The sequence below is a fragment of the Apostichopus japonicus genome, chromosome 9 (genome assembly GCF_037975245.1).
Source record: "Apostichopus japonicus isolate 1M-3 chromosome 9, ASM3797524v1, whole genome shotgun sequence".
Classification (NCBI taxonomy): domain Eukaryota; kingdom Metazoa; phylum Echinodermata; class Holothuroidea; order Aspidochirotida; family Stichopodidae; genus Apostichopus; species Apostichopus japonicus.
This window is the reverse complement of record NC_092569.1, coordinates 20,293,935-20,321,661: the sequence shown is the minus strand read 5'-3', so window position 1 is coordinate 20,321,661 and position 27,727 is coordinate 20,293,935. Positions and strand designations below refer to the sequence as shown.

Here is a 27,727-nt window from a genome sequence, read left to right as displayed (position 1 = left end):
GAAGTCAAAGTTGACATTCTCCTCTCGTCTCTTTTCTTCAAAATTTTCCATTATTCTTCCGAATGACTTACTGTTGAGAATTCCTATCAGGTCTTGTGTATCAGCCTGTGAAATGTCACCATACATTTGCTTGTCAGTAGCGTCAATATGGTGTAGAATACTTGGCCCTAGCAAACGCCACAAAGACTGAACTGTCAGTTTATGGGCCCTCGTGGCCTTGTTGTAGCTCTTACCATTCATTGCCTGTTGGGCAGTATTTTGTCCAAATATACCTGCCTCTATCCATACCTCTGCTAATCCTGAGCCCTCCATATGTGTTCCAATGACGTTGAGAAAGTTCATTGATATATGAAGCCCTCCTAGTCGTGGTATGAGGTTCTTATACTCTTCTGGGTGGGCCCATTTGAGCTCCATTAGCTTGCAGTATAAGGCTTGGTCAACAGTAAGAACTGTAAACTCCTGCCCTGCATGTGCGGAGACTTGGAAGCACCTACGAACAACTGTATTGAGAGTGTCATATTCATGAGCTGGAGCCTGGATTATAGGCATATAGCCGACTGAAGTCATTGGTTGAGACTGAGAGGAAATTTTTTCGTTGAAAACTGTCCAGCTGGAAGTAACTGTCCCTCTTTGCCGCAAAATGTTGAATGTCAGGTCGGTAGCAAATGCTTCTCTGGCACACTTTGTCGCACACTCTGACTGTTCTAGAACGATGTCTTGTTCGCAGCATTCCGGTAACACTGGCTCTGTCTTTTGAACAGGTTTACTAACGGGGATCAAGGTATCCATTGCATCTGGCACTTTTAACGTCTGGCTACTTGTGCTTGATCGTGTAATGTCGTTAAGGCGAACATCATTTGATGGCCCTCGCTGCCATACTGCCATCTGGGTGGCATGGAAAGTGTTTTTTCCATGTAGAGTCTCGTCGAGAATGTCGATATTATCGGCTGTGAAGTGCATAAATCTGTCTTGCATAATGTTTGGAGGCATAACAGCTCCAGTTTGTGGATCCATCGACTTCAGGGTACTTTCTGCCAATGCTGTATCTAATTGCAGAACTTGCTTATAGCTTAGTGTGTGACCAGCCTTGTGAAATAAATCTACCAGAACTTTGGACCGTGTTGCCTGATGAAGTGTACTGGCTAGACCAATGTGTTTTGGTGTCCACTTTTTGCCTCCACTTGCAACATACACAATATCTTGAGCTGTACTTAATATGCTTTGCTTCATTGTATTCTCTCTCTCTCCTTCGCCTATGTTTTCATTTTCAAGCTGAGTGGTACCATTGAATACAAGATTCAAAAACAGATAGAGGCTATCTGGGATACATTCCAGAGAATCTTCTTCACTGACTGACAAACCTTTGTGGCCTTCTTTTGCCATCAAATCACCACGAATCTTCAGAGCTACATGCACCAAAGATATAAAAGTGTCGTCTTCAGGCACATACGGTGGTATCGTTAGCAGATCGTCATCCTTGGCTTCTGCGGTTGATTGGCAGATATACATTACAGAACCAGTATACTTTATTGGGAGTAAAACGGTTCGTGTTTCTGAACGAGGTCCCTCTGAAACTACAAAGGTTATGACATCCTCAACTTTCGACCGCAATTTGGTAGTGAAATTAGCTCGGCGACTAATAAATGACTTCGGTATCGGTATATTTGACTCCTCTGCGATTGTCATGTACCGATTCCACACATCATCTAGGCAAAGAACGTGGCCTTTCTCTGCTGCATATCTTAGTTCTGTACAGAGCCACTCCATTGGCACATCAGAGAAATCAGTTCCAGCGGAAGAACGAGTTTTTGCTACGGATCGTCGGAAATATCCCGAGCATTCCAGATGATATTGCCCTTCTGCAGCTATTAGATCATTTATACCAGAAAGGTGAATGCCCATTGTTTGATGAAACTTAACATCTGTTAATATGCTCTCACTTAATTCAAGCGACATAATAGATCTAAGTCTCTGTTGAGTAAACTTCTGACAAAACATGCAAAGTTTCCAGTTAATTGGAGCTACACTACTTCATCGTTTTGAGGACCAGGTTTGCGAAGGGGTGCTGCTGGAGGCTTCATCATCTGCAGATTTGCTTGAGCTACATATTGGTTCCAATCTCTTCAGTTTGGTACTGTCTGTATATGGACGGTAACATTTCATGTGCCATGTTAAAGCTGGTATTGGTTCAGAGTTCAAAAGTCCTGTAAGGCGGTCAGTTACTTCCCGGAAGTTATCATTCTTTGATTTTCTTCTAGTTGCAGTTGCTTTGGTTAAAGTGTTCATTCCTTGTGTACCGGGTTTGCTAAGTGTACCGCCTCTTTCTTGGCAAAGTATGCATAGCGTGGTGTCTACAGAAGATGGTCTCTTCAAGCAAATTACCGGATCCATTCTCAACTCAACACGTTTTAAAGTCTTGTAATCTGAAAAGTGATGAAACAATCAAATATTGTGACACCCTGTGGTCCGAAAGTTATTTAGTGCATTTAATGAAACTATTTTTTTACTCTAAAACTAGATATTTTTGTCACTGATGGCAACCTATATCAATGGAACGGGCATTTAGTCAGGATTCCAGAAATATTACGTTTGAGCCATGATATTCTTCAAAATAGTCGTAAATCACGTTTGAACAGTCGTGAATCACGATCAAAGCATTGGCCTATTAACCTCACACAATAACTGACTAAGCCTACATAAAGCTAGGCCTAGACCAGGCTTATTAACTTCATTGGCCTATTAACTTCACACACTAGGCTAGGCTAAACTAAACTAGGATTTAGGCCTACCTACCAGACATTCATCCCGAAACACCAAGAAATTGGCTTAATAGCTTGAGATAATTACCCTAGTATTATTCCTTGCATTCATACTGACCTTTTCAGTCTTTTTCTGACTGTTTGTACGTGTATTTGAGCTGTTTTCACTGGAAAACTAATTACGAATCCACCGTGCGGTCATTCTGTGATTGCGCAATGTAGTAAAATACCCCAGACTGGCCATATACCCATTCCTTGGAAAATCTGCTGTAAAATCTTCTAGAATTGGCCTATGCTTAACTGGCTACAGATTAAAAAGCTCTACCGTTTTCAGGCTTTTTTTTTGGGGGGGGGGGGGGTACTGGGTTACGGAGCTAGAATGTTGTTGAAATTGATCGCTTGTTTTGTTGGATCATCCGACATTAGGATTCAAAGGGTTTTAAATCTTCAGTTATGCATCAAAACGGTGGCTATTCTGAATTTATGCAAATTAAGGGTCAACTTATGACCCAATGATACAACTATTATTATAATTGCATTCTTTGACCTTACAAACAAGGGTATTGACGCAAGAACAAAGTCTTTACGTCCTTTAAATCTTGTGTTATGCACAAAATTCATCAAAATGTCGGCCATTTTGAATTTATGCAAATTAGGCATGCTTCTTTTCAAAATTTAGCTTGGGGACCAGACTTTCTGTAATCAGCATAAAATTTCACCTAAGAAGAACCATTTCAATTGCTTGTACTCAAAAATGCCTTCGACAAGTTTCTTTATGAGAAATGGAACCAGTCTAGTACGCTTGCAAATATGCACTCAGCTCCCCCAAATTTTCGGCCAAATAGGTCCTAGAGATGTGGGAAGATTGGTCCGATACCGATACCATTGATGATGAGGACCAGGACGTTCTGGTCGAACCAGTTTATCAAGATTCGGTCCTTCTCGAGGATCCAGAAATTTTAAGTCAATAGCGTTGTTTACAACAAAGGCTAGGCTAGGCCTAACGTTATGCCAACGTTAGGCTGTAATTGTAGAAAGTAAACAAAGAAAACAACATGTATACTAAAATGAAATCAGTCATAACTCTGTCAATCCTCAACAGATTTCAGAAAAGTTGGTATCATCTGAAAGAACAACCCCAGAAAAACCTTTATCATATATTTTGAAGTCAATTTTGAAGTCATTAGTGATTTTATTGGGTAGTTTGGTGTTTTCCATTTAAAACAAATGTGCGTTCTAAATTGCATATCATAATTTGCATATAATTTGCATTTTTTTAAATTTATCAATTCCAAATTTTGTTCCCTATTGATCTAAATCAACTTCCTAATAGAGAAGTTGTTCCTAACCTTTATAAGCCAGCCCTAACGAGATAAGTGCCCCAAATCCTAATTGTGTGCCCAACCCCCCAAAGAACGACGAAGAGCGGGCAATAACAAGAAATAAGCTGACTTTTGAGTGACTACATATATTCATCGAATCTCCAAATTACATTTATAAATATATTTATGAAATGATCTTAAATTGTTTCTTTCTGTAACCATTTGTAATAGATTAAAGTGAAATGATACTCAATGACTATTGAACACGATGATAAGGGAAGGGGAAATAGGATGGATATTAACTACAAATAAATAATTGATCTGGTTTTGCTTCGTCTTTACCATTATTGAAGAACAATAGCGAATAAATAAAATCTTAGCCAATTCTTCGTCCGGCATTATCCGATTTTGCCTTCAATTTTGAGACTATTACTAATTTCGTCGCACAACAATTCGTAATATATACTAATATCAAGCTCCCCTTCTTGATGTTCCTTTCCGTTGTATTCTTCTTCGCGGATATTTTTCGAATAAATTTGCGATAATTTCTGGATCGACAAAGAAGATTTATAAAGAATGATAGTACATAGACTGTGTTATAATCATTAATGTAGATTGTTAACAACGATAACTTTTCCTGCTTTCAATTTATTTATAGTTTGTTTCAATACAGCCAGAGTAGATGATGAAATCTTGGTGAGAAAGTATGTCAGTTACAATTTAAAACAAAGGCATTATTTTACTTATCACTTTGCAATAACCGATGTATTTAATTTATGTATGTATTTAATGTATTTAGCAACTGGAATAAAATGATTTCTGTTTCTAAGTAGGTCTGTCAGCTGAGGTTATAATTATCAGCTCTAACGTAAATCTGTTTTTATCATTAAGAACCTACAGGCTACAATTAACAAACATCAGTCAATCCACTAGTGATCTGTGAGTTATGAAAGGTTACCAGTCATTATAACATAATTTGTTTTGATACAAAACAACCAAAGAAACAAACAGAAGTTGCTAAATTCCAGACACTAACTTTAATCGTAATGTCAATCTAAATATTACGCATTGAAGTAAAATAGAGGGAAATAAAGTAGCTATTTACCACATATACTTACAGGTTCACTCTGTGTAACAAACATTAAATATACATCATTATAAAAATGATAGCAGGAGGTCTAAACACGGATATTTAACAATTAACTATTTTTAATGTGTCTTGTTTCTTTATTTTCAACATTAATGACTTGTTTCACTGCCGATGGTGACCAGTTTATCATCATTCTCTGTGTATGATGTTAAAGTTATCTCTAGATTATTCAAAGCTGAGAATTATTCTAAACATCTATAACGCACTAGACAGGCCTTATCTTTATCTCAGTATACTTGATATTATCATAGGAACCAGGATATCCATACCAGGATATACCTGACTTTACTTTCCGTGCTGCATGATAGTCACCATTGAGGCAACGTATACTACATTCCCGGAACCACCAGCCACAATGATAGCCATCCGAACATCCTCCATTGTTCTTGTCCGAGGTACTGAAAGAATAATTCAAGCGACTCCTGAAACCACCAGTACCACCTGAAGATTAAAAATAAAACGTAAGCATTGATTTAAAGTAATTTATATTGAGTTGAAAATAAAACAAACAATCAACGTCGTGATAGAGTAGTATGCATCATAGTTGGGAAATTATCTCAAAACATCATGATTTATCGAATTATCAACTATCCAATCTCTATTATCATTTTATAATGTCTGAAGATAAAAGATAAAAACAAAATCACAGGGAAGAGGATCCGGGCGCACGACTTGGGATGAATCTCTCACCCCGTCCCAATTTTGTGAAAATACTCTATTTTGACAACTTAAAGACAATTTTAATGAAAGTAATGTGCCGTTGAAAAAAACAACAAATAACATTGACATAGGGTCTTTCTCACGGACGTGATTTTCCCAATGTCACATGCCTCTCTGTCCCTGGAAAGTTTTGCACTCCCACCCCCCCCCCCCCCCTTCCCACTCCCCAATTGAATTCCTTCCCGCTACACCTGCATTTGAGTTAATAACAGTAAACTTGAATATGGTCCGAAAGATATTGTTATTTTACATTGTTTTAATTTTTTGATATGCCGACAAACTTTTAAACGTGTGGTTTGTATACTTTTTAAGATTACTGTCTCACATACGGAAAGATTATTTTTATGTAATGCCATCAATTAAAATGTTAAATTTTAAACATCAAGGTAGTAATGACGGGCAAACTTTCAACGGGTAAGGAGTTACTCATAAATTTAAGTAAGCGAAATCAATGTAAAAAAAAAAAACAGTATCTTTGATAAAAACTTGTGTGAAATATTTCATTCATATTATTAGTACGTGTATTACCATGTTATGACAACCTGCAGTTTACATATAAAGAAATAAACTGCTAGACTTAGTCGAAACATATTCGACATCCAAATATTACCAGTATATTGAGAAATTCCGTTCACGAATTATTATTATTATTATCATGATTATACTTCTCCATCTGTCTATATTATCCTACGATCTTAACGTTTTACGTCAACCGAAACATATGGTCTCCTTATTTCTTCTTCTTAATATTAACATTACGTCGGGTGTGTCGCAAAGCGTCCGTGGACTGTACAGGTGTGGCGGTACATTGAATTGTTATCATAGGCTCAGTATACAACTTTACATTGACTTGGATTCGTCCTACCAGAGTGATTTTAAATTCAGATAAAGATCTATTAATGTTTAGTGCTCTTTGATTATCACCAAGAATGCATCATTAAAATGGCCGATAAAACCGAATTAGGTTTAACACGTTGTAGCATTGTTTATCTGATGAGGTTTAATCGCAAAATAGCATATAACTGTTTTCAAACCTGCATTTCCGCTGTATTTTCCCAATCCAGACAGTCGATAGTTGTCACTTTCATTGTTGATACGGAACCGGTCAAATTTAGCATAGAGTGGATTACCATCTCTGGTCACGAAATCAACCCGGAGTTGATAATTGCCTTGATTGGTGAGGTGATAAAGTTTATCGTTACCCAACCAAAACTCATGACCGACATCACCAAAGCCTTCTTTGTAGCTGATCCAGGTCCGATTGAAATCAACAGAACCATTAACGCGACGTTGGAATACCTAATCGATGGGGAGAGAAAATATCATACTTACACTGTGTTACCAGTGTTATTAAAACGAGATGTTATTTATTCTCAAATATCGTAGCGAGCAACTAAATTACATGCATGTGGTTGTCTAAACTATGATGTCAGATGTCAGTAACTTCTCCCACATTCTCAGTCCGGAAGAGAAAAGAAGTTCATCCTTGCGCTCAAGGTAATAGGTGAAACTCCAAGAGGTGAAAACTGCATCTGGCACATTGCTGTATATATCAAAATGTCAAAATAGATGTGGTTCCTAGGTGAGCTATGACTTAATAAAGTTAACAATACCCGCAACCTTAAACATGTGGATATCATATTCTGATCGTTTATAGCACATTAATCATCAACCTAAAACGCCACAGGTTATGTGATCAAAGGATGTAAAGGAAAGTGTTTGTGTAAATTATGCAATGCATTAAAAAGAGCAACAGAAATGAGTTTGCATTTTTACAACTTCAATGAACAACGTAAAAAAGTATAACCCAAAGAGAAACATGTTTACACTGTAAAACTGTAGACAGTGCGCAGATATGGGGTGGGGATGGTGTCTGGGTATGGTTGTGTTGGGGTGGAATAGGGTTGCCGATGGGGTAGTTGTGTCACACCTCCCCTCTCCAGTGAAAATCAAATATACCGTCTATACTAAAGGCAGTTATATTAGACTTACCGTACATTCTCCTCCATCAGTCATATTATACAACCATATATCGTTTGTACTATAGGATGTCACACTACACTTACCGTCCATCCTCCTCCGTCAGTCATTTTTATACATATACAATATATCGTCTATACTATAGGATGTCATACTAGACTTACCGTCCATCCTCCTCCGTCAGTCATTTTTATACATATACAAGATATCGTCTATACTATAGGATGTCATACTAGACTTACCGTCCATCCTCCTCCGTCAGTCATTTTTATACATATACAATATATCGTCTATCCTATAGGATGTCATACTATAGTTACCGTCCATCCTCCTCCGTCAGTCATATTACAGGAAACATAAAATGATGCTCCACTCCAGTTAGTTGGTTCGATGGTATAAATACCATTGGTAGTGTTTCCAGCATCGTACCAATCCTTACAGTCGGCCATGTGCTTTGTACAATTCACTCCATTACCATGGTAACCACTCATGCAGTAACATTTGCGTACATCGTTACGGACTTCACAAACCGCATCAGAGCTACACTGGTAGAGATCATTGTAGTTCATTACTCCATTATCACAGGTTGAAATCCTTGTACAGTCTGCATTCACGAGAAGTGAACCATTCTGAATCAAAAGAGAAATCAAGTCAAAAGAAGTTCACAAGTAAAATGATGAATAAAAGAAAACCGACAGGAAAATTAGGACGAAAACATTTGAAAGACCAAACATATAATTAGGGATCTGTGGTCCACTGTATGCAATATACTATCAATATACTATCTTCTGGCTTGTCTAGCAGAGAGAAATGGTTAGTTAAAAACTTTTTTTTCAAATTGAAGACAAAACATGAAGACAAAAATCATAATATGGCATTACCAAAATCAACACTCCCAAAAGAGAAAGAATACTTAAAACTTAGGCTACTTTGTTGATTTACTCTTATTTTAGTCTACCAAACTCGTACAAGAAATTGTACAATCTTGTTAAACCTTTCCAAAGATTCCAAGTTAGGTTTAAAATATCATCTTAGATTAAATTATGTACGATACAAAATTGTCTGTATTCCAAATGCACAATAACTTATTATGAATTCAAATGGTTCTAACAGCGTAAAATCAACTTGGCTAAATTGAGCGGGTGCGTGAAGATGATATTGCTTGTTCAGAAAAAGACTAACTTCACACTAAAGCGCTAAGTCAAGATGCAGTTTCACTTTACTGTAACTGAGAAGACACATAACGGTCCAAATAAGCTCGCAAATCACTTCACTGATATTTGTTTCATAGTCTAGTTGATATAGCCTTTGTCCTTGTTTTGCGTGTTTTCACTGTCTTCTTACAAGAACAGCGAGTGCAACGGTACATTTTTCTATGCAGATATAATTATAACTCCGTTGTTACCAAAAATATGTCACGTCAATTCTAAAACCAACTTGAAACTAAAATCCGCCGTATATTGTAAACAACTGTACAATCAGGCTTATCGATTAGGTTATTATATAACTTGAAAATGAAGGTTAATGAACAAATATTGAATGATTCCATCTGGCTCCCATCATTTCTTTATCCATTTTTCGAATTTGCATTACTCACATGTAAAACGCAACAGTGGACTGAAACTCATTCTTAAAATGAAACTTGGCTAAATGAAACTAAAGAATAACAATGCTATGATAATTAAATATTTGAACTACATCGAAACATTATCGAGACATAGCTATTACTAATTCTTACCTCAATAACACTGCCATTACTTGTAAGGCAGTTTGTACGGATCGTGGTGTATGATGTGGTGTCAACCGGAAGCGAGGTACCCTTATTACTTGACCAAGGTTCACTGGTAACTAGAATATGAGTAATATCATAGTAGATATGAGTGAAACAGAATTAGTATTCCAAACGTTCTCTATTTGATCTGCTGTCTTCACCAAAAATATTCTATGGTGGGCTACTCTTGCCCAAAGTGCCTCACTACAATGTATAGTTCTGGCAATATGTAACACACTGATATTTCTAAACCGATTGAAATTATTAATTAGCAAAGAGGGGGGGGGGGCATCTTTATCTTATAATAACCATGAAAGTAAATGTATAATGTTACCATTGGTCTTTAGTCTTACTTCTCCTTTAGGTACATTCACTAACAGTAAATTGCACATTTTTCTGTTCGTTTTTTATTGTGGGGGGGGGGGGTGGGGAGTAAATTATTTAACTAAACAAATTAACAACAAGCCTACCATCCTTGGTAGTAGATACGTCCTGTTCCTCTTTGGTCGCAGTGTATGGCGTGGTATCAGGTCCACTGGGAACTAATATGTGTGTAAGTACATGTAAGAAAGGAGTGCAAGGGAATTAGTATTCCAAATATCCGTTGTTTGATCTTCTTTGATCCACTGTCTTCACTAAACATATTCTATGGTGGGGTAATATCGCCTGAAGTCCCTAATTAGAATGTAAAATCACATGATAGCCTAGACATATGGCTATAGTCATTGTTACATTTGCAAACACTGTTACATTCAGCCTAAGCCCGTGTTAAACATGATGACTTAAGTTCACAATGAAAGTATGACAGGCAAAAGAAACAAAAGTAAGAAGTTTTACACAATGCTAGGGAAGGATTCAAATGAGAGGTATTTGGGGTCAATGTTCATCCCAACGGACCAGAGCCGTATATCTACGAACTTGCAAATCTCAGAAATTAATCCAACGCTGACTGATGTCACAATAAAAACTGCTTTTATATACCGGGGTGCTTTGTTGGGATACATGCTCATATACTGAGAACACATTATATATTTGTTTTGTCAACGACATTAAATTCCAAACAAAATGACGGAAATTGATTGCATGCCTACAAATTACTTAGAATGTGAGATGAAGATGCTGAGTCGCCAATGGTATTAATGAAGATGTAAGTCTAATCGTCGTTTCTCTCTTGGACGACAGAAATGCTTGGCTGTACGATAAGACAGCTGGCAAAAATCTCGTTCCTTTTGGAGATATTCTGCTTAGTAAGGTGGTTGTAATTTTTTACTATTATGTCAAGGAAAGTTTTGGTGTAAAATGATATTTTTATGGTATAATTTTTTTAAGGTAACCAAGTGAATGAAAATGAAAAAAAAAGTCATTTTAGTCCATTAAGCATGTTCTTTTTGAAAATTCATTGATAGTTAAGTAAAAGGAAAACAATTCTGACTGGCGCGTGTGCTTTTGATATAACATTAAAATTAGTTTTCTCTATATTATCAAGCCTGAAATATTTTGTATAATTTTATAAAACGGTTTGTACAATGAAATTGTCAGTAAACTGGAAGAAAGGTTTACACCGTTTATCTTACCTTCATTTGTAGTAGGTACCTGCATGTCTTCCTTCTCTACGACATTGTTTGTGCATTTAAAGTGTCCACGAACGTCAGAGTCATGAGCTGTTCAAGGTGAATAAAGGCAATTTGAAAGAATACTTAAAAAAATATTTCTTTACCTCGATTTCAGTGTCGATCTTAAATTGCGTTACAATACAGTACACTATATATATATATATATATATATATATATATATATATATATATATATATATATATATATATATATATATATATATATATATATAGTTGGTTGGTTGGCGTCTATCTTGGCGCAGAGTGCTCTATGTCCAGTGGACAGAGCGGAATATGTGTTGATACTAGTTGAGACTAGTGGAACACTAGTAGTTGACAACTACTAGTGTTCCACTAGTCTCAACTAGTATCAACATATATATATATATATATATATATATATATATATATATATATTTATATATATATATATATATATATATACATACATATACATATATATATATATATATATATATACATATTTTATATATATATATATATATATATATATATATATATATATATATATATATATATATATATATATAATATTATTTTTATTTCGAAATATTCACCTTTAAAATATATAATTATGGATTTGCAACTTTAATGCCAATTTTCGCTACCTCATCGGTCGATGAAGCTTTACTACTTATGTTAATCTAGAATGACTGTAAAAAAAAAATCATTTTATTTCATATTTGTAGCATAGAAGACTGGGATGAATCATCCAAAACTTTATAAAAAATTATTTTTCTCCTTTATTTTCATCTTTTAAAGTAATGTATTTGGAGTTGTTTTATACTTATATTATTTGGACTAAGCTAAACAATATTTAGACAATTAAATGTGTTTCAGTACAATTAAGATATTTTTGTGAGTGCAAGGATTCAAGTCAAGTCAAGAGTCGAAATGCAAGCACAAAATTTTGGGTCCCATACATTGTGTAATTTCAATTTAAATATAAATCAGAACAAGAAAAGGACAAACTTTCCTTAGCTAATTATCAAATTGACATATTCATACTACATTTCAAGTTGAATTCGCCACCGACGCTTTTATGAAACATTTAGCTGAGTGAAACTGTTAAGGGGCTTTTCCGATGAAAGGTACAGAAACGTATAAATGGAAAAGAAACATATTCTATACTGTTAATTGAAAATCTCATCTCAATATTTTGTTTCTAAATGAATGTTATGTTCTGTTGAATGTTAACTATCTTATGTTATTATCTCGTTTTTTTCTCTATTGAGTAGACCACAAAAAAGGTTGTCTAGGATATAATTACATTAGATGTTCTTCAAAGCTTAAGTTTCTTATTATAATCTTGTTGATGATTTATCATTATATATGTTTGGCCTCTGCGAAAGAAGTGAGTTGAACTTTACAAAGAAAGTAAAAACATTTCCAGTTGAATTGATGTGACGACACCATTTGAAAAATTTGAAAATGTATTCCTTTCTTCGGCATAGAATATGCTTTAAAGATTTGATTTTGATCTAAATATGCAGAAAATTCCATGTAAGTTTATTGACATATCAACCTCAGCTATCGTAATATATTTATATTTGTGCAAACTAAAATTTGATCAAAAAATAGAACATCAAACCAGTGCTATGAGACATACACAGTCAACCCATAAGGGTGTTTTATTCACTTTTCATCGATCAATTTTAAGCTAAAAAAATTGCTTCAAATTAGACTTTCATTGACCAGAAGAACTTAAATTGCTACCAAATGATTCAGGTTAACGAGCAAATAGTTACTTGATTTGAAAAAAAACAAAAAAAATAATCGATCACCAACGCTTCGTCGCATAAAATACCTCCCTATCAGTGAAATATCCAAATTGGAAAATTTCATAATATTCTTTGTTCTTTACTTTGTTATTTGCAATGATAATCAATCAATAAAATTAATATTTGTGCTATTTAGGTACCGATCACATATTAAATGAATTAATCATTACTATAAACTGATAAAAGGTTACTAAAAAAAACACATTACTATAATATAAGGTTGGTCCATGTACCATAAAAGGCGTCAACATATGATAAAATCATGTGTCTAAAAGGTAGCTTAGATTTCGAAATTAAGGGCTTCTGTACCTAAAGGTTCGTGAAATTCTGTATCAAACGGAATAAAACTATATACATTTGATTACTATAATAATTGTAACCGTACAGATTTCTAATTAAGACCGAGTGGCTATTCAGTAATTTGTAAATATGGCTTGCCTTGGCTCAGAATTACACAACTTTACAATATACTCAATATATAAGTCGATCTAACAATTACTGACACAATTTTGTGTGAAGTTTGTAATAAAACATATTAGGGATATCATACGTTTTCTTAGCCATCCTTTGAGCAGATTTATTGGTACTGTTCGATATGCAATGCCATAATAAGATATTAGCTTCATAAAACTCGAGCTTCATTTCTAATGTCCACTAAGGTAGGTATCGATGTATACGGATAATAGAAGCTAGTATTAAAAAGCAGATATATTTGTTTTTTAAATGGGAGGATTTTTATTACAAAATAAACATTAAACGAAGACGTGAACTAGTCAACATCTTTCACATTATACTGTTTTACATATGAATGGACATTAAGTAACATTAAAAAGAAATTACAATAGGTTTACCTCTGATCAGGGCTACATAAGCTACGGTCAAAAGCAAAATATCGGTGGACTTCATGTTTCTGTTTCCTGATTCAAACCTCGGTAAAATGATATGAAACTTCAAAATCCAGATCAAGAACTGCGACGTACCGAACGGATTTTAACAATCTGAAGTGGCATGATGGTTTAATGACGGTCGTGTACGGCTGTTAAACAGCCAATTAGATCGCTTAGCTGATATTAATGTCTATTTTGTCATTTGGATCTTCGTAACTAATGACACGTCATTTTAAATAAAAAGTAAATAGCGTATTGGCATGGAAACGAGTTCACATGAGATTCGCAGTTTTGAAGCAATGGTGGTTTGTTTGACTGTAGTTTGCAGAAATTGTACTGAACAAGTCAAATGTTAATCCAAGATGACGAGAATGAATCAATTTATAACACTTTCCTTATTAACGTGCCCTTTTAACCAATCCATTGATTTTTTTGTACTTTTGACCACATGCATCATCGTATGTTCATCGCAATCGTCATTATCATTTGCACCTACATCGTCACCCACTTTATCGCTTTCGTTTACCGCATCGTTCTCAACGTCATCGTATATACCGTTATCATCTCATCTCATCCTCATTCATGTCACAACATTTATTCTTATCTTTATAATCATCGTCACCATTGTCAATTTCATCAATTTCGCCGTCCTCCTCTTTGTCGTGTTCCCCATCCTTGTAACATCATCTTCATCCTCGTAATCCCTATACTCACAATCGTCATCTATGAAGTCGTCCTCGTTGTTTTCAGCTTCCTCACTGGTCTATCATTATTGTCTTCATCGTCCTCATCCTAACATCCAGCTCATCACTTCCTGGCACTGGTTTCATTCTCATTATCATTGTCATCGCCAACACCATCGTTACGGTCAAAGTTCATTGACGTTGTATACTAATGCAGTATACACTTATGTGGAATCATATATTGCTTTCACATGTATTACACTACTTAAATTGCCTATTGTGTATCCTTGGAGTGTATTTACTCAGGATATTGAATTAATAGTATCAAATTCAAGCGGTCTATACGCGTGTAAAAGTTGCTAGTGTTTAGAACAGAACGTGGTTAACTGTGTATCTTGGCTGTATCCGTAGTCTTACAGCTGCACTCTGTGTTGTACTATTGGCATAAAAAGAAAGAAGTGAAACAGAATGAGTATTCCAAACATTCTTTGCTCGATCCATTGTCTTCACCAAAACTGTTGTATTGGTGGGTGGTGGGGGGTGGGGGTTGCCCGTATAATATCACATGGTAACATAAGTCTAGGGTCCCACAAATATTCAGTTTATAGTCATGTATGCACTTGGTTTTAGGATGGACATTTGTATTTGTTGATCTAATCTACCAAAATTTGAGAAGAGGTGGGGGAGAAGAGGTTCGAATATAGGCACCATGCAGGGGTGCGCAACCACATAAATATGTGGCAATGGTCATTTATGATATTTGTTGAGTTTTTCAGTAGGTGAATGAAATAAAGATCCCATTTTTGGTTATTAATATCAACATGGGTCTAGTTTTTTGGGAAAACACATATCTATTTCAGTGTCTCAAAGCTTGTGAAACTTTGATAAAGAAGTGAAAATAAAAACATATTAAAAAGAACATCCTATTACAACACACGATGGTCGCAACAGGCAGGGAAGGGTACATTAATTTTTTTCAAGTAGACGATAATACTTTTCAGCATACATTATTTTTGCGCAGTATTGATAAACTGTAGATATCAACTCCAAGAAATGTTAGTTAAATCTGTTTCTAACTCATTTCCTAAATTTAAATTTGTTCCAAAATCGGTTTCGTTTTCTTTTCCACATATGCAGTCAAAAAGCTGAGACTTTGATTTCTTATTTTCTTATTATACAAAAAGGGCGTTTTAATTGGTTATTAGTTATGACAAAAGTTCATATGTAAATTTTTCTAAGATTTCAGCAGAGTCTAATTCCGAATGTTGGCACCTGTTCTGATGTGCTATATCGATTTTTAGAAATTGACATATGTTGTCGAGCAATTAAAAGGTTCATGGATATTCATCAATTCCCTCATGGTTGTATTTTTTTTTTTTTTTGTAAAGCCTTTTTGTCACTTATGAAAATGGGAGTAGCCGGTATAAGATAGACGGACGGAATGGATGGTTGGACGGACGGACGGACGGACGGACGGACGGACGGACGGACGGACGGACGGACGGACGGACGGACGGACGGACGGACGGACGGACGGACGGACGGACGGACGGACGGACGGACGGACGGACGGACGGACGGACGGACGGACGGACGGACGGATTGAGTGGGGTGAGTTTCATTTTCAAACATTTTGTTTATGAGATTGTTACGAAGGATGGTGGTAAATGATCTACAGCTGCAAAGATTCACCTCGAACTATTTTATCAATGAAATCGAAACGGTAAAGATACCTTTCAGTCGGGTCTTCCATTACACGAAAACCACTGTTTGTAATAATATCAATTATACATTAAATCAATGTTACTGATAACATAGGTTATTATCCGTATAGAAGTATTACTGTACCACGTCATGTTAATATTATCATGGTCAAAGTTACTCAGGTGTATAAGTTTCTGTGTAAACAGAATGGTACGATGCTATGAATTACCGTTCAATTTCTATGGAGTTTACTAACCACATCTTAAATAGTCGGTCATGAATAGTATGTGTGTTCGACATGTAATGCTCGGGAAATATAGGATCATGCATTTTTATGTTTTTGTCACGTGAACAGAAACAAACAGGAGTTGATACAGACATGTACCTTACTACAATAAGTCACTTTGAATGTAGGCGTAATTCAAACACTTCGCAATCTAAAGCCACACGAAGCATATAGCTGGAGTTAATATCGTCTATGCCTTATAGTATAATCAGGACAAATATTAATTAACCGACTTGTTAAATTCATATTAATGAGTATGGACGGCTTTCGTTTCTTTCTCCTTTTTCTCTTTACATAGTGAATGAAAAAGGACTGTTCATCCTAGAAAAGGCACAATATACATTGTTATCCTCTTTATTAATTTTCTCTTTTTATTTTCTTTTTCATAATGAGGCTATATTTGCCCTTATGCTGGAGATGTCAATTGTTTCTTGTGTCGTTCTATATCAGGTTTCTTTCATAATTGATTTCTCCCTCATTAACAGTCTTTAAAATCCCGGTTTCTCCTAGCAATCTTAGATTTATTTCCTTTTCATTAATCTTCTATTTTGCTTTTTATAATAGCGTCTTGTTTGAACTTTACTGGGAACTGTCGATTTTTTGTTTTCTCGTAATATTCATTCAGGTTTTTATAATCTCCTACTTTTCATGGCTTTATTTTATATGCATTTTATACGGCTCATATGCTAATGGGACTTAGTAAGGGGATCAACTAATAGTTTCAATTAATACGTAACATAGATACGTAACATGGAAATGCTGGAGATGTCAATTGTTTCTTGTGTCGTTCTATATCTATTTTATAATATATCAAATGATTGACATGTAATTCATATCCATAATCAATACAACACGAGTAAATGATGAATTTACAGCAAGGATCGCTAACTAATAATGACTGCAAAGGCAAAAGGCTTGTGTTATTAAAGCAAGAGGTAGTGTTTTTGTTTGATATATGTACACGACATTTATCACAGATAAAAAATAGTCTTGCTAATAATAATGCTTTCTCACATCTCTTTTGATATAGTTTAGAACCTTCCGTTTAGAAACATTATTTCTCCGTGTTGTGAACAGTGCAGGACATATAATTCCATATAACTTAACGAGGATGATTTATTGAAAAAAATAACAATGTGTTCACATGTTAATGTAAATGCTGGTAATAATTCTATGTAAATGCCTAATTTAGACGTGGAACTACCCATAAGGCAAATCCTGGTCCCCCCTACACCACCTTAGGTTGCATTTTGTGTATCTGTTCTGTATCTATTTGTGATTTTTACACACTCACCTGTCCGTGAAGAATGTTTCAATCAAATGGATTTACTAATACGATTCAGGAAAAGTTAGGCTACCATCTGAATCTCGCGTGCAGTATAAAATAACCACCGCAGTGTGTCGGCTACGTGTTGTGCCAGCGCCGACCACGCACTCCGTATTGTACGGCTAGTGAGTAGTCTTCGTTACCCAGTCGCTGCGCATTTCCACCTTTCGGACTCGTAGTGCGACGTGTAACAGCTTTGCAGTAATTACTGTGCCACCTGTAACACATGTTACCGTGTTGCGAACACAGGGCAGTAGTTACCGATGCACGGTTGTGGAACATGAACAGTAGTTACTTTACTAGCTATTAGTATCGAGTGTTTCTTAGTACGGTCAAATAAAGTCAGATGTTGTACAATCATGTTATTAATCAATAAACGAAGTGTAATGAACATTAGCTGACGTCATCAGAGTCATGTTGCTCTTGATAGATCGAATACAAAAAATAGCGTTCTTCTGAGGAAGCTCCCCCCGCCCCCCCCCCCATCCAAACCGTAACGGTCTTCTCTCCCAACCTCCTGCCACCATAAAATCCACACCCACATCAAAACACACTCTTGGAATATACCTATGTCACAGAACGGATAGATAGACAGACAGTGATATTGCATTGTTTATTGCAACTTTTTACTATTATAGACAATTTAGATGCAAATCGCTCACTTAGTACTCTAAAGCCATATGCAGTTTATAGCTTATCAACTTCAATACGCACCAGGCTGTTGAAGAATAATGAATATTTACAATGTAGGTTTAAATCATAAACCTGCCAATATAATGCCATATTCAGTATATAGTAAATCAAATTAAGTACACATCAGTCTGTGGAAAAGCAATTAATAATATAAACAGGTTTCTTTTATGTCATATCTTCTTTATTCACAGTGTTGACAAATCCCGGTTCCTCCTAGCAACGTACGATTTATATCCTTTTCATTAATCTTCTATTTTTGATTCTCATAATGGCGTCCTGTTTGCCCATATAGAGAAGCTGCCAAGTGGGTGTTTTGGTAATTATCATTCCAGTTTTTATCATCTCCTACTTTACATGATTTTATTTTATATGCAATATGATAATAAGAAATCAAACTAATCATATATGTTTTGGCCAATAAGGTTAATATTTATGTATGTAACAAATGACGACTTTACACAATCAGGATGAAAAGCAATTTAATCAGCCACCTTCTCAAACTGCCAATGGATAAAGCAGCGTTGAATAACAAGAACGATTGTGACCATAACAAGTTAAAGTTATAATTTGTTCAAATTGAAGCAACACATGAAGGAGCAGAGATTAACGGTATAGATTGTTAAATTGAAAACACAAAGCCATGTCTGCTCTAGTAAGGTCTACGAGTTTGCAACACATTTTTTGATGACATTTAATGTCCCTGACTACTTTCCTTTGGTACAACGATTTTACCTTCCCCTGTATTACCGACGTATCTGCGTAATTGACCGTATGTGCGTATGTGCCCCTGTGCTCTGTAGACCCAGCCTATAAATCGGAAATATGCTGCTAAGCTACGAATAAAGAAATAGCACCATCACATTAATAGAGTAATGCATTTACGATGGACGCCTTCTATCCTACATGGTATCATTACTGTGGCAACCCATGCAAATACTTTCATTGAGTTAGTGAAAACGATTCCTTACTGTCTACAATTGGAGCTGCATCTCAATATCTGGTCACTAACTCGAAATATGGTTGATTAATTGACTGGCTAGACCTCCATCTACTTCAAGAAAAAAAAGGGGGCGGAGTATCGGTGATACGTCTATGGCTTCTAGTAGGATTTAGTTAAATAGGCTTTTAAAATCATCATGGTGATTATCATTAAATCTGATACGTTTACGATGTTTGGTTAAAGTCAACTTGATATGGAATAGTTAAAATGCCACCAAAATGCAATTTTTTTTTTTAGAAATATCATTTTATATAAAATTTTAGTATTAATGTGAAAGACGTAAACCTTTGTTCAAAGCGACTCTTGATCCTGCTTGCGTAATGTTTTTAATGTACTGTATTTTATTCTAGCTCGTTAAAAAGTAATTCCTCTCAGTATGTACATTTTGTAAAACGGGCAAAGCTTACATTACATCAGTTCTTCTTCCTCAATGTTTTAAATAGATTTCCTTCTAGTATCTTTGATGGAAAGACATATCTATGTATGTTAAAAGAAAACTCAAACTACCTGAACTCAAATACATCGATGCAGTTAACATTAGCCATAAGTCTACATTTTACATCCACCATTTCACTCACTATTACCGATTAAACGATCCAACTATGAGACGTTCGACATATCAATTATAATCATTAATGATGGTAATAATAATAATAATAATAATAGTAATAATAATATTTTTTTTTTTTTTTGAAATTTTTATTTGCATCCATCTCTTCTGCACAACATATTAAGTTGAAAAGAAAGAAAAAGTTCGCTTCATGACACCAAAAAGGACATTTCCTTTATCAATAATGCAAAGAATCCCTTAGCAGTTTAATTTCTTTGTGCTTTTTGTTATTGATAAGTATATACATTTCAACACTCAAGAAAAATGAAAGCTTATGCTTGAAAATATCATAACTTGGAACGCTTTTGTTAATTCTGCAAAGGTAAATATAATATTTGGCATAAAACATTGTCAGGCTATACCATTTCATTTTGTTCTCGTAATCATAACCAAAACACACGTGTTCGTACTCAACTTCAACTTTTGAATTAAAGATTTCAAGATATATTTTGTTCCAAATATCTCCAACTGCGCTACAGCGCCAGTAAAGGTGGTCTAAAGTTTCAGTAGACTCGCCACAAAAACTGCAACTTGGGTAGTCAATAATGTTAATTTTACTAAGAAAACTATTTGTAGTAATGATACGATGGATAAACTTGTACTGAAAGCTTCTTAATTTAGTATCTCTAATCTTGCTACAAGAACCCAAAATTTCACTCCAGTTTAAAGTGGTGCCTTTAAAATCATTGTCCCATTTTAAACAACCACGTGGTTGCTCAATACAACGGCTGTTAAATTTATTATAAGCATATTGACAAATCTTAGTAGTACCATATAGTTGCGCTAACATAACCTGCTGACTACATGGTTGCTTCGGCAGCTGCAATGAATATCTGGATGGTACCCACGTACGTGGGATAGAATGTATAATCCCATTCAGCTTAGTAAAGGGGAAGCTTGGACAATTAAATTTAGCAATAAAAGCAGTATACGATAGAGGCCTGCCAGACATGTCATAAAAATCCCGGACATAAAGCACATTTGAATTAAAACACTTCCTGTACCAAACTACTTCATTATTAATCTTGATAAAACTGTTGTTCCAGATAATCTGATCACCGTAATTCGCCACCGGGGTTTCAAAGGTGAGATCGCTCCAAGCACAACAGCAGTTGCGAAGAAACTCGTGTTTAACCTTGTTAAAAATATCATTTCCCTTGAAATTACAGCTAAAAAGAAAATCCTTACCAACGCTTTTCAAAAAATAGTCGAAAAGGACTTTCCAATGGCCAAAATTATGATCTGTATATCTTTTAATCCAAGTGATTTTCATACTTTTCATGAAATCATGCACGTTAATCATATTCAAGCCGCCTTCTTCCTGTGGCTGCATTAAAATTTTCCTCTTTATTTTGTCGCCCTTTCCTCTCCAAATAAAGTTAAACAGTAAACTATTTAGTTCCTTTAAAAATGATTCTGGAGGGTTAGGCAGAACAGAGAAGAGGAAAACAAGTTGTGACAGAGCAAAACTCTTTATGATAACAATTTTACCATAGGGAGTCAGATCACGAGGAGACCACATATTTAGGACACTTTTCAAACGTGAACGTTTTGGCAAATAGTTTAAGGGAAAGAGGTCACTTCTATTATTCGTAAGTGTAATACCAAGAACCTTAATAGGACCATCTGTAAAGGGAATATTATAAGCACTCTGACCATTACCATTCTCATTATTATCGCCGATAGGAAGAATGTTAGACCTTTCGAAGTTGATCTTCAGACCAGAAGCTTGTTTAAACTCTGTTAGTATCTCAACAACTCTCTGTAAAGAACGATCGATATTGTCCAGGAAAATAGTTGTGTCATCTGCATACATAGACACTTTAATGTTAACATTGCCTACTGGAAAACCGACATACATACGGTCAGCTCGTAATTTCAAAGCCAAAATTTCTGCACACAACACAAAAAGGTATGGGCTTAAGGGGCAGCCTTGGCGCATCCCCCTTTTAACAGGAAAAAAGCCAGATGAAACCCCGTTATTCAAAACGCAAGCCGTACAATTTGCATAAAAGGTCTTAACCCAACGAATAATGCTATCCCCAAAATTGAAAAGTTGAAGTGTATGGTACAAAAAATTCCAATTAACGCTGTCGAAGGCTTTTTCAAAGTCAACGAAAAGAATGTAACCTGGCACATTTTTATCCTGTGCATACTGTATAACATCTAGGATCAGTCGAATATTTTCTCCTATATATCGGTTTTTAAGGAAGCCGGTTTGATCATGATGGATAACATGCGGCAAGACCTCTTTGAGTCTTGCAGAAATACAAGAAGCAGCAATTTTGTAGTCTACATTTAAAAGTGAGATTGGCCTCCAATTACTAATTTTCTTAATGTCTTTACCATCTTTAGGAAGTAAAGTAATAACAGCTCTGCCTTGCTCCGAAGAAAGTTTACTTATCAGATATCCCGAGTTCAGCGACATAACAACGAAAGACTTAATTTCTGGCCAAAAAAATCTATAAAATTCAGCTGGCAGACCATCGCTGCCAGGTACCTTACCAGAAGCCATACTCTTAAGTGCATTCCAACATTCCTCTTCAGTTAAGGCACCTTCACAATTATTTCTTGAATCGTCGTTCAAACCCGTAATATGAAGCGACTCAGTAAAAGTATTATCCAAGCAAGCATCATTACAAGTAGCATATAAATTTTCGTAAAAAGTTCGCTCAACGTTTAGAATTGCGTGGAGATCGGTAAACTCAGTCCCATTGTCATCAACTAGAATTTTAATTGACTTGCGCTCACTGTTTCGCTTCTCTAAATTTAGAAAGTATTGTGTATTCCGTTCACCTTGTTCAACCCATCTCGCTCTAGAGCGAATAATAATACCATCAATTTTGCCCTCGTAAATGTCGTCAAGGCTGTGCTTAGCGTTTGAAATTTGTAGTTTAAGGGACGGAGTGGGGTTGAAATTGTATTCAGTTTCTAATGAAACAATACATTTTTGTAACGTTTTTTCCCTCTCCCTCACAAGACGAGACCTTTCTTTAGAATATTTCATGGACCAGGAACGAATGAGGAATTTTAAATATTCCCAAAAATGTTGTGGATTAGTTGCATCTAAATCCCATTCTGCCAAGGCACCAGAAACTAACTTACGAATTCCTTCTACGAAATCTGCTTCTTTCAATAGGGAAGTGTTTAATTTCCAAAACCCCCCGCCTCTCTTAAAAGTCGAAGCACGCATCTTAAAAATTAACGCATTATGATCAGACTGAATGGTCGATAAAGTATAACAGTCGTTACACAAAGCTAGCAAGTTGGTTGACACCAGAAAAAAAATCTAACCTACAACTAAGGCCATCAATAATATTGGAAAACCATGTGAAAAGGTACTTCTTTGGGTTCCTCTCCCTAAATACATCAACTAAATTAAGTCCCTGTATGCATTCAAAGAGTATCTCTCTCGCTCTAAAATTTGTTCTTTTTGTGCCCCCTGCCTTGTCGAGATCTAGGTCCAGAACTAAGTTAAAATCACCACCCCATATAATGTTTATGCAAGTAAAATTGGACGCTAGACACCTATATATGTTGCTAAAAAAAGACGGATCGTCCCTATTGGGGGCATAAACATTAACAATAGTATAAACTGTGTCATTAATAACAATATCAATAACAATGTAGCGGCCGTTGCAATCTGACAAATGCTTAACAACTGCTAGGCTAAGGGAAGGATTAAACAGTATAGCACACCCAGCGCTTCTTACAGATCCAAAACAAAAAAAAGCCTTTCCACCCCATTCATTACTCCAAAAACTTGTAGAAGCGTCAATGCAATGTGTTTCTTGAATTCAAGAAATAGAGAACTTTTGGTTATGTAGCCAAGTAAACACCTTACGCCTATTTTTTAAATCATTTAAACCACGAGCATTAAAGGTACAAACAGAGATGATATCATGCATTTTAAGGACTAAAGAAAAAACCAAACACAAAACAGACTAAAGCAAAACACACAGACAAACTATCAAAGACAAAAACAACAACAATACAACAACAACAAGACAACACAAAAGAGAGTGCTTTGTTTGCACTCGAGAAAAAAGGAATGAGGACTAACCTTGACTTAACAATCGAACATTCCATATAAAGTAAAGGGATCAATTTAGAAAACTCGTCAGAAAAATACAATTAAATATGATCCAGATGTTAGTTTAATGAGTTACAGAACATCTGTAAAGTTCACTAGTGGATTCCACGACGATGTTTGTTTATTTAAAAAGGGTACGGTTTCCCCCGAGCATCCCGCCACTTCCCCGCCACGAATCGTAGTTTTGTTCCAGTTGAATACAGTTCCTTCACCTTAGCCGATCGGGCTTTTTTCTCCTCTAGATCCAGCCTCGTAAGATCGTCTACAATAAAAAATTGTTGATCCTTCAGGTGAGTTCTCCACGACTTCATTATAATAATCTTATCCTGAAAGGACAGACATCTCGCTAATATATGAGGCGGTTTATCTCCGACACCCCGTCCATCCCGATGGCATCTCTCAATACGTATCTCGTGGCCATTTGGAAACTTTGAAAGGACCTTTTCTCGTAAAATAGTCGAACAATTCTCGTTTTCAGTTCTTTTGATTCCCACGACTCTGAAGTTGTTCCTCCTCGAATGCCGCTCAAGATTGTTAATACATTCGGCATTTTCATTGATGGTGACGTTGGCCTTCTCGAGAGCTTTAGAAATTCCTAAGAAGCGATTTGTATAATCCTCGTCTCTTTTCTCTATCTCCTCCACGCGTTCAGATAAGGATTCAATAGCTTTTTCCAGGTTGCTTTCCAACATGCCAATGCTTTTTTCGAAATCGTTACGTAATGACAACTTAAATGTTTCAAATGCCTCTTTCCAGCTGGGCGTCGTCTCTGATTCAGAGCTCGAACCACGTTGTCTACTGCGTTGACTTAGCATGGTAGGCCTTTTACTAGCCATGTCGCTTACTGTAGGCCTAGTTGAAGTTACCTTTGGCTTATTTTTGCTTCCTTTGGGCCTACCTCTCACCATAACGGCACAAATTCACGAAGAAAAAGTTAGAATATAGTTGATATTCCGGGTTGGTGGTAATCAAACACTTGCTCAATGCGGAAGAAGTGGAGAATAAGCGTTAAAATTGAGAGCCCCTTACAGAACGTTCTTGACAGTTAAAAGGCCATCCTCGTTCCCCAATAATAATAATAATAATAATAATAATAATAATAATAATAATAATAATAATAATAATAATAATAATAATAATAATAATAATAATAATAATAATAATAATAATAATAATAATAATAATAATAATAATAATAATAATAATAATAATAATAATAATAATAATAATAATAATAATAATAATAATAATAATAATAATAATAATAATAATAATAATAATAATAATAATAATAATAATAATAATAATAATAATAATAATAATAATAATAATAATAATAATAATAATAATAATAATAATAATAATAATAATAATAATAATAATAATAATAATAATAATAATAATAATCATAATAATAATAATAATAATAATAATAATAATCATAATATTAATCATAATCATAATAATAATAATAATAATAATAATAATAATAATAATAATAATAATAATAATAATAATAATAATAATAATAATAATAATAATAATAATAATAATAATAATAATTATAAGATAAACAGATGGACCGGCAGTTCAGTTGGATGTATACCCACTACGTAAACGTTAGACTGTCTGAAGTTTCGATCTTAGCAGGATCTTCTTCAAAGGCTATACTAGAACGAAAACAAACTTTTAAAAACACAATAAGAGAGACAAAATCTAACTTGTACATATTTAGCCTAAATAGGCTTTCATCAGTACATATGCCTTAGCAGATATTCCCCCCTCTTTGATTTAGATATGAACGAGGTAGCTCATGACTTTCATTGTAACATTTCTTTTCAACGTACAAACTTTTCTACTACAAGATAACAAAAATGCAGAATTAAATATTGCTGAAATGATGCTGATAATGTGTCAAGTTAATATGTATCGGCCATATCAGGCTCAATATTCATTACAGAAGAAAGTAGTAATGCAATATCTGGCATAATATGCAAACTGTTTTTGGACAACTTGTAAACAACCAAAGCACTTTAAAGAGAAACTAATGAGTAAAGTTTGCATAACATTGTTATGCAAATGCTTACTCTGAATTTCTAGTCGGACAACAACGGGATAGAGTGCACGGAAGCAACAACAGACTGTTAAACTTTTCCAATGCTGCTTGAATTCATATGACAGTCAAGCACCTTATCGACTCATATTGAAGTTAATAAATAGACTCCTAAACCGTCTCTTGGCACTAAGTTTGCCACTGATTGCGTTTGACTGTTTGTCGCGAAGCATACATTCATGTGTGTATTTTAGTTTCACTAAGATGACAACGTATGTTCTTATATAGTCATAGTGGCGGTAGTTAATTTCTTTTGATACGCACAGAGATTATGAAACATTATGTGAAATCAATACTGGGCAACAAATCAATTTGACTGCGACCTATTTTCTCATTTCAAGTTTAATAATACTACAGTTGAAGACAGATTATGGAGCTCTGCCAACTTAAGTCTACAGTATGTTGTCATTATATCGGTGATTGCCCAGTGGGCATGAAGCCTTTTATGACCTTATGAAAGATCGTAACAAGGTTTACCCAGAGGAACTTGAATTTATTACGTCTTTTGAATTTGATTATATCCCTTAGGTAATATTAATAAATAAACTCACTGGAGAAGTACAAGAGGAGCATGGCCCTTATGTTAAAGCCACTTTTTTTCCAGAACATGTACCTTTAATATGATCCTTTACATAATAAGCGTACCCTTGCTTATGGCCAGACACTTCGTACCAAACGGTTTATTCCATTGAGAAAAGTACTGAAAGAAATTCAAACACCGTTTGTAACAACCTTACTGAAAGAGTGTGTGTTTCTATTGAGAATGGGGAAATATAGAAATCTTAGAGTATAGTGTATAGGAAGACACAAATTGAGGAAGGCAGCCAAAACAAGACACCTTGGTGGTTACCCTCGGCTCTCTTCTTTTAGAAAAATCGTCAAAAGATATTTCCCACTCTACAGCTCCCTCAAAGGACGAAGGAAATGTTCAAAGTTAACCACCGGCTGTTATTTATAGACAATCTCCCAAATATCTAAAAACTTTAACTTATGGCTAAAAATAAAATAAGGAATGTTTCAAGGCACCTGGTAAAAGTTGTGAAACGCTCAAAACCAAAAACAAAAAGCGCGTTTCAACGTACAATACTGGTCTGACTTCAATGGACAATGGGATTTTAATTGTTCGAAAAAGAGATATTATTCTCCTGCTGACGTGCTTAGACTGTTAAAAGCAGTATGTATGAGATACGGGTTCTGAGCTCAAACTTAGGCAT

General features: G+C 35.1%; 1 protein-coding gene across 1 annotated transcript; it reads right to left on the bottom strand.

The window, feature by feature from the left end:
- Positions 1 to 3,930: 3,930 nt before the first annotated feature.
- On the bottom strand, positions 3,931 to 15,138 carry LOC139973128 (ficolin-1-A-like). Its single transcript, XM_071979568.1, has 7 exons — positions 13,969 to 15,138; positions 11,277 to 11,363; positions 10,173 to 10,244; positions 9,670 to 9,779; positions 8,252 to 8,560; positions 6,986 to 7,250; positions 3,931 to 5,672 (listed from the first exon to the last, which is right to left on the bottom strand). Exons 1-7 carry the CDS (start codon positions 14,021 to 14,023, stop codon positions 5,437 to 5,439), a joined length of 1,134 nt encoding a protein of 377 aa, XP_071835669.1. The 5' UTR covers positions 14,024 to 15,138; the 3' UTR covers positions 3,931 to 5,436.
- Between the last annotated feature and the right edge of the window lie 12,589 nt (positions 15,139 to 27,727).

What these genes read in the sequence shown, in the direction of transcription:
- LOC139973128 (XM_071979568.1), bottom strand. Translation starts at nt 14,023, where the DNA reads ATGAAGTCCACCGATATTTTGCTTTTGACCGTAGCTTATGTAGCCCTG. An exon ending in TTATGTAGCCCTGATCAGAG is followed by an intron (nt 11,364 to 13,968) that starts GTAAACCTATTG and finishes CACCTTGAACAG; the next exon opens with CTCATGACTCTGACGTTCGT. An exon ending in AAAATACAGCGGAAATGCAG is followed by an intron (nt 5,673 to 6,985) that starts GTTTGAAAACAG and finishes TTTAATCTTCAG; the next exon opens with GTGGTACTGGTGGTTTCAGG.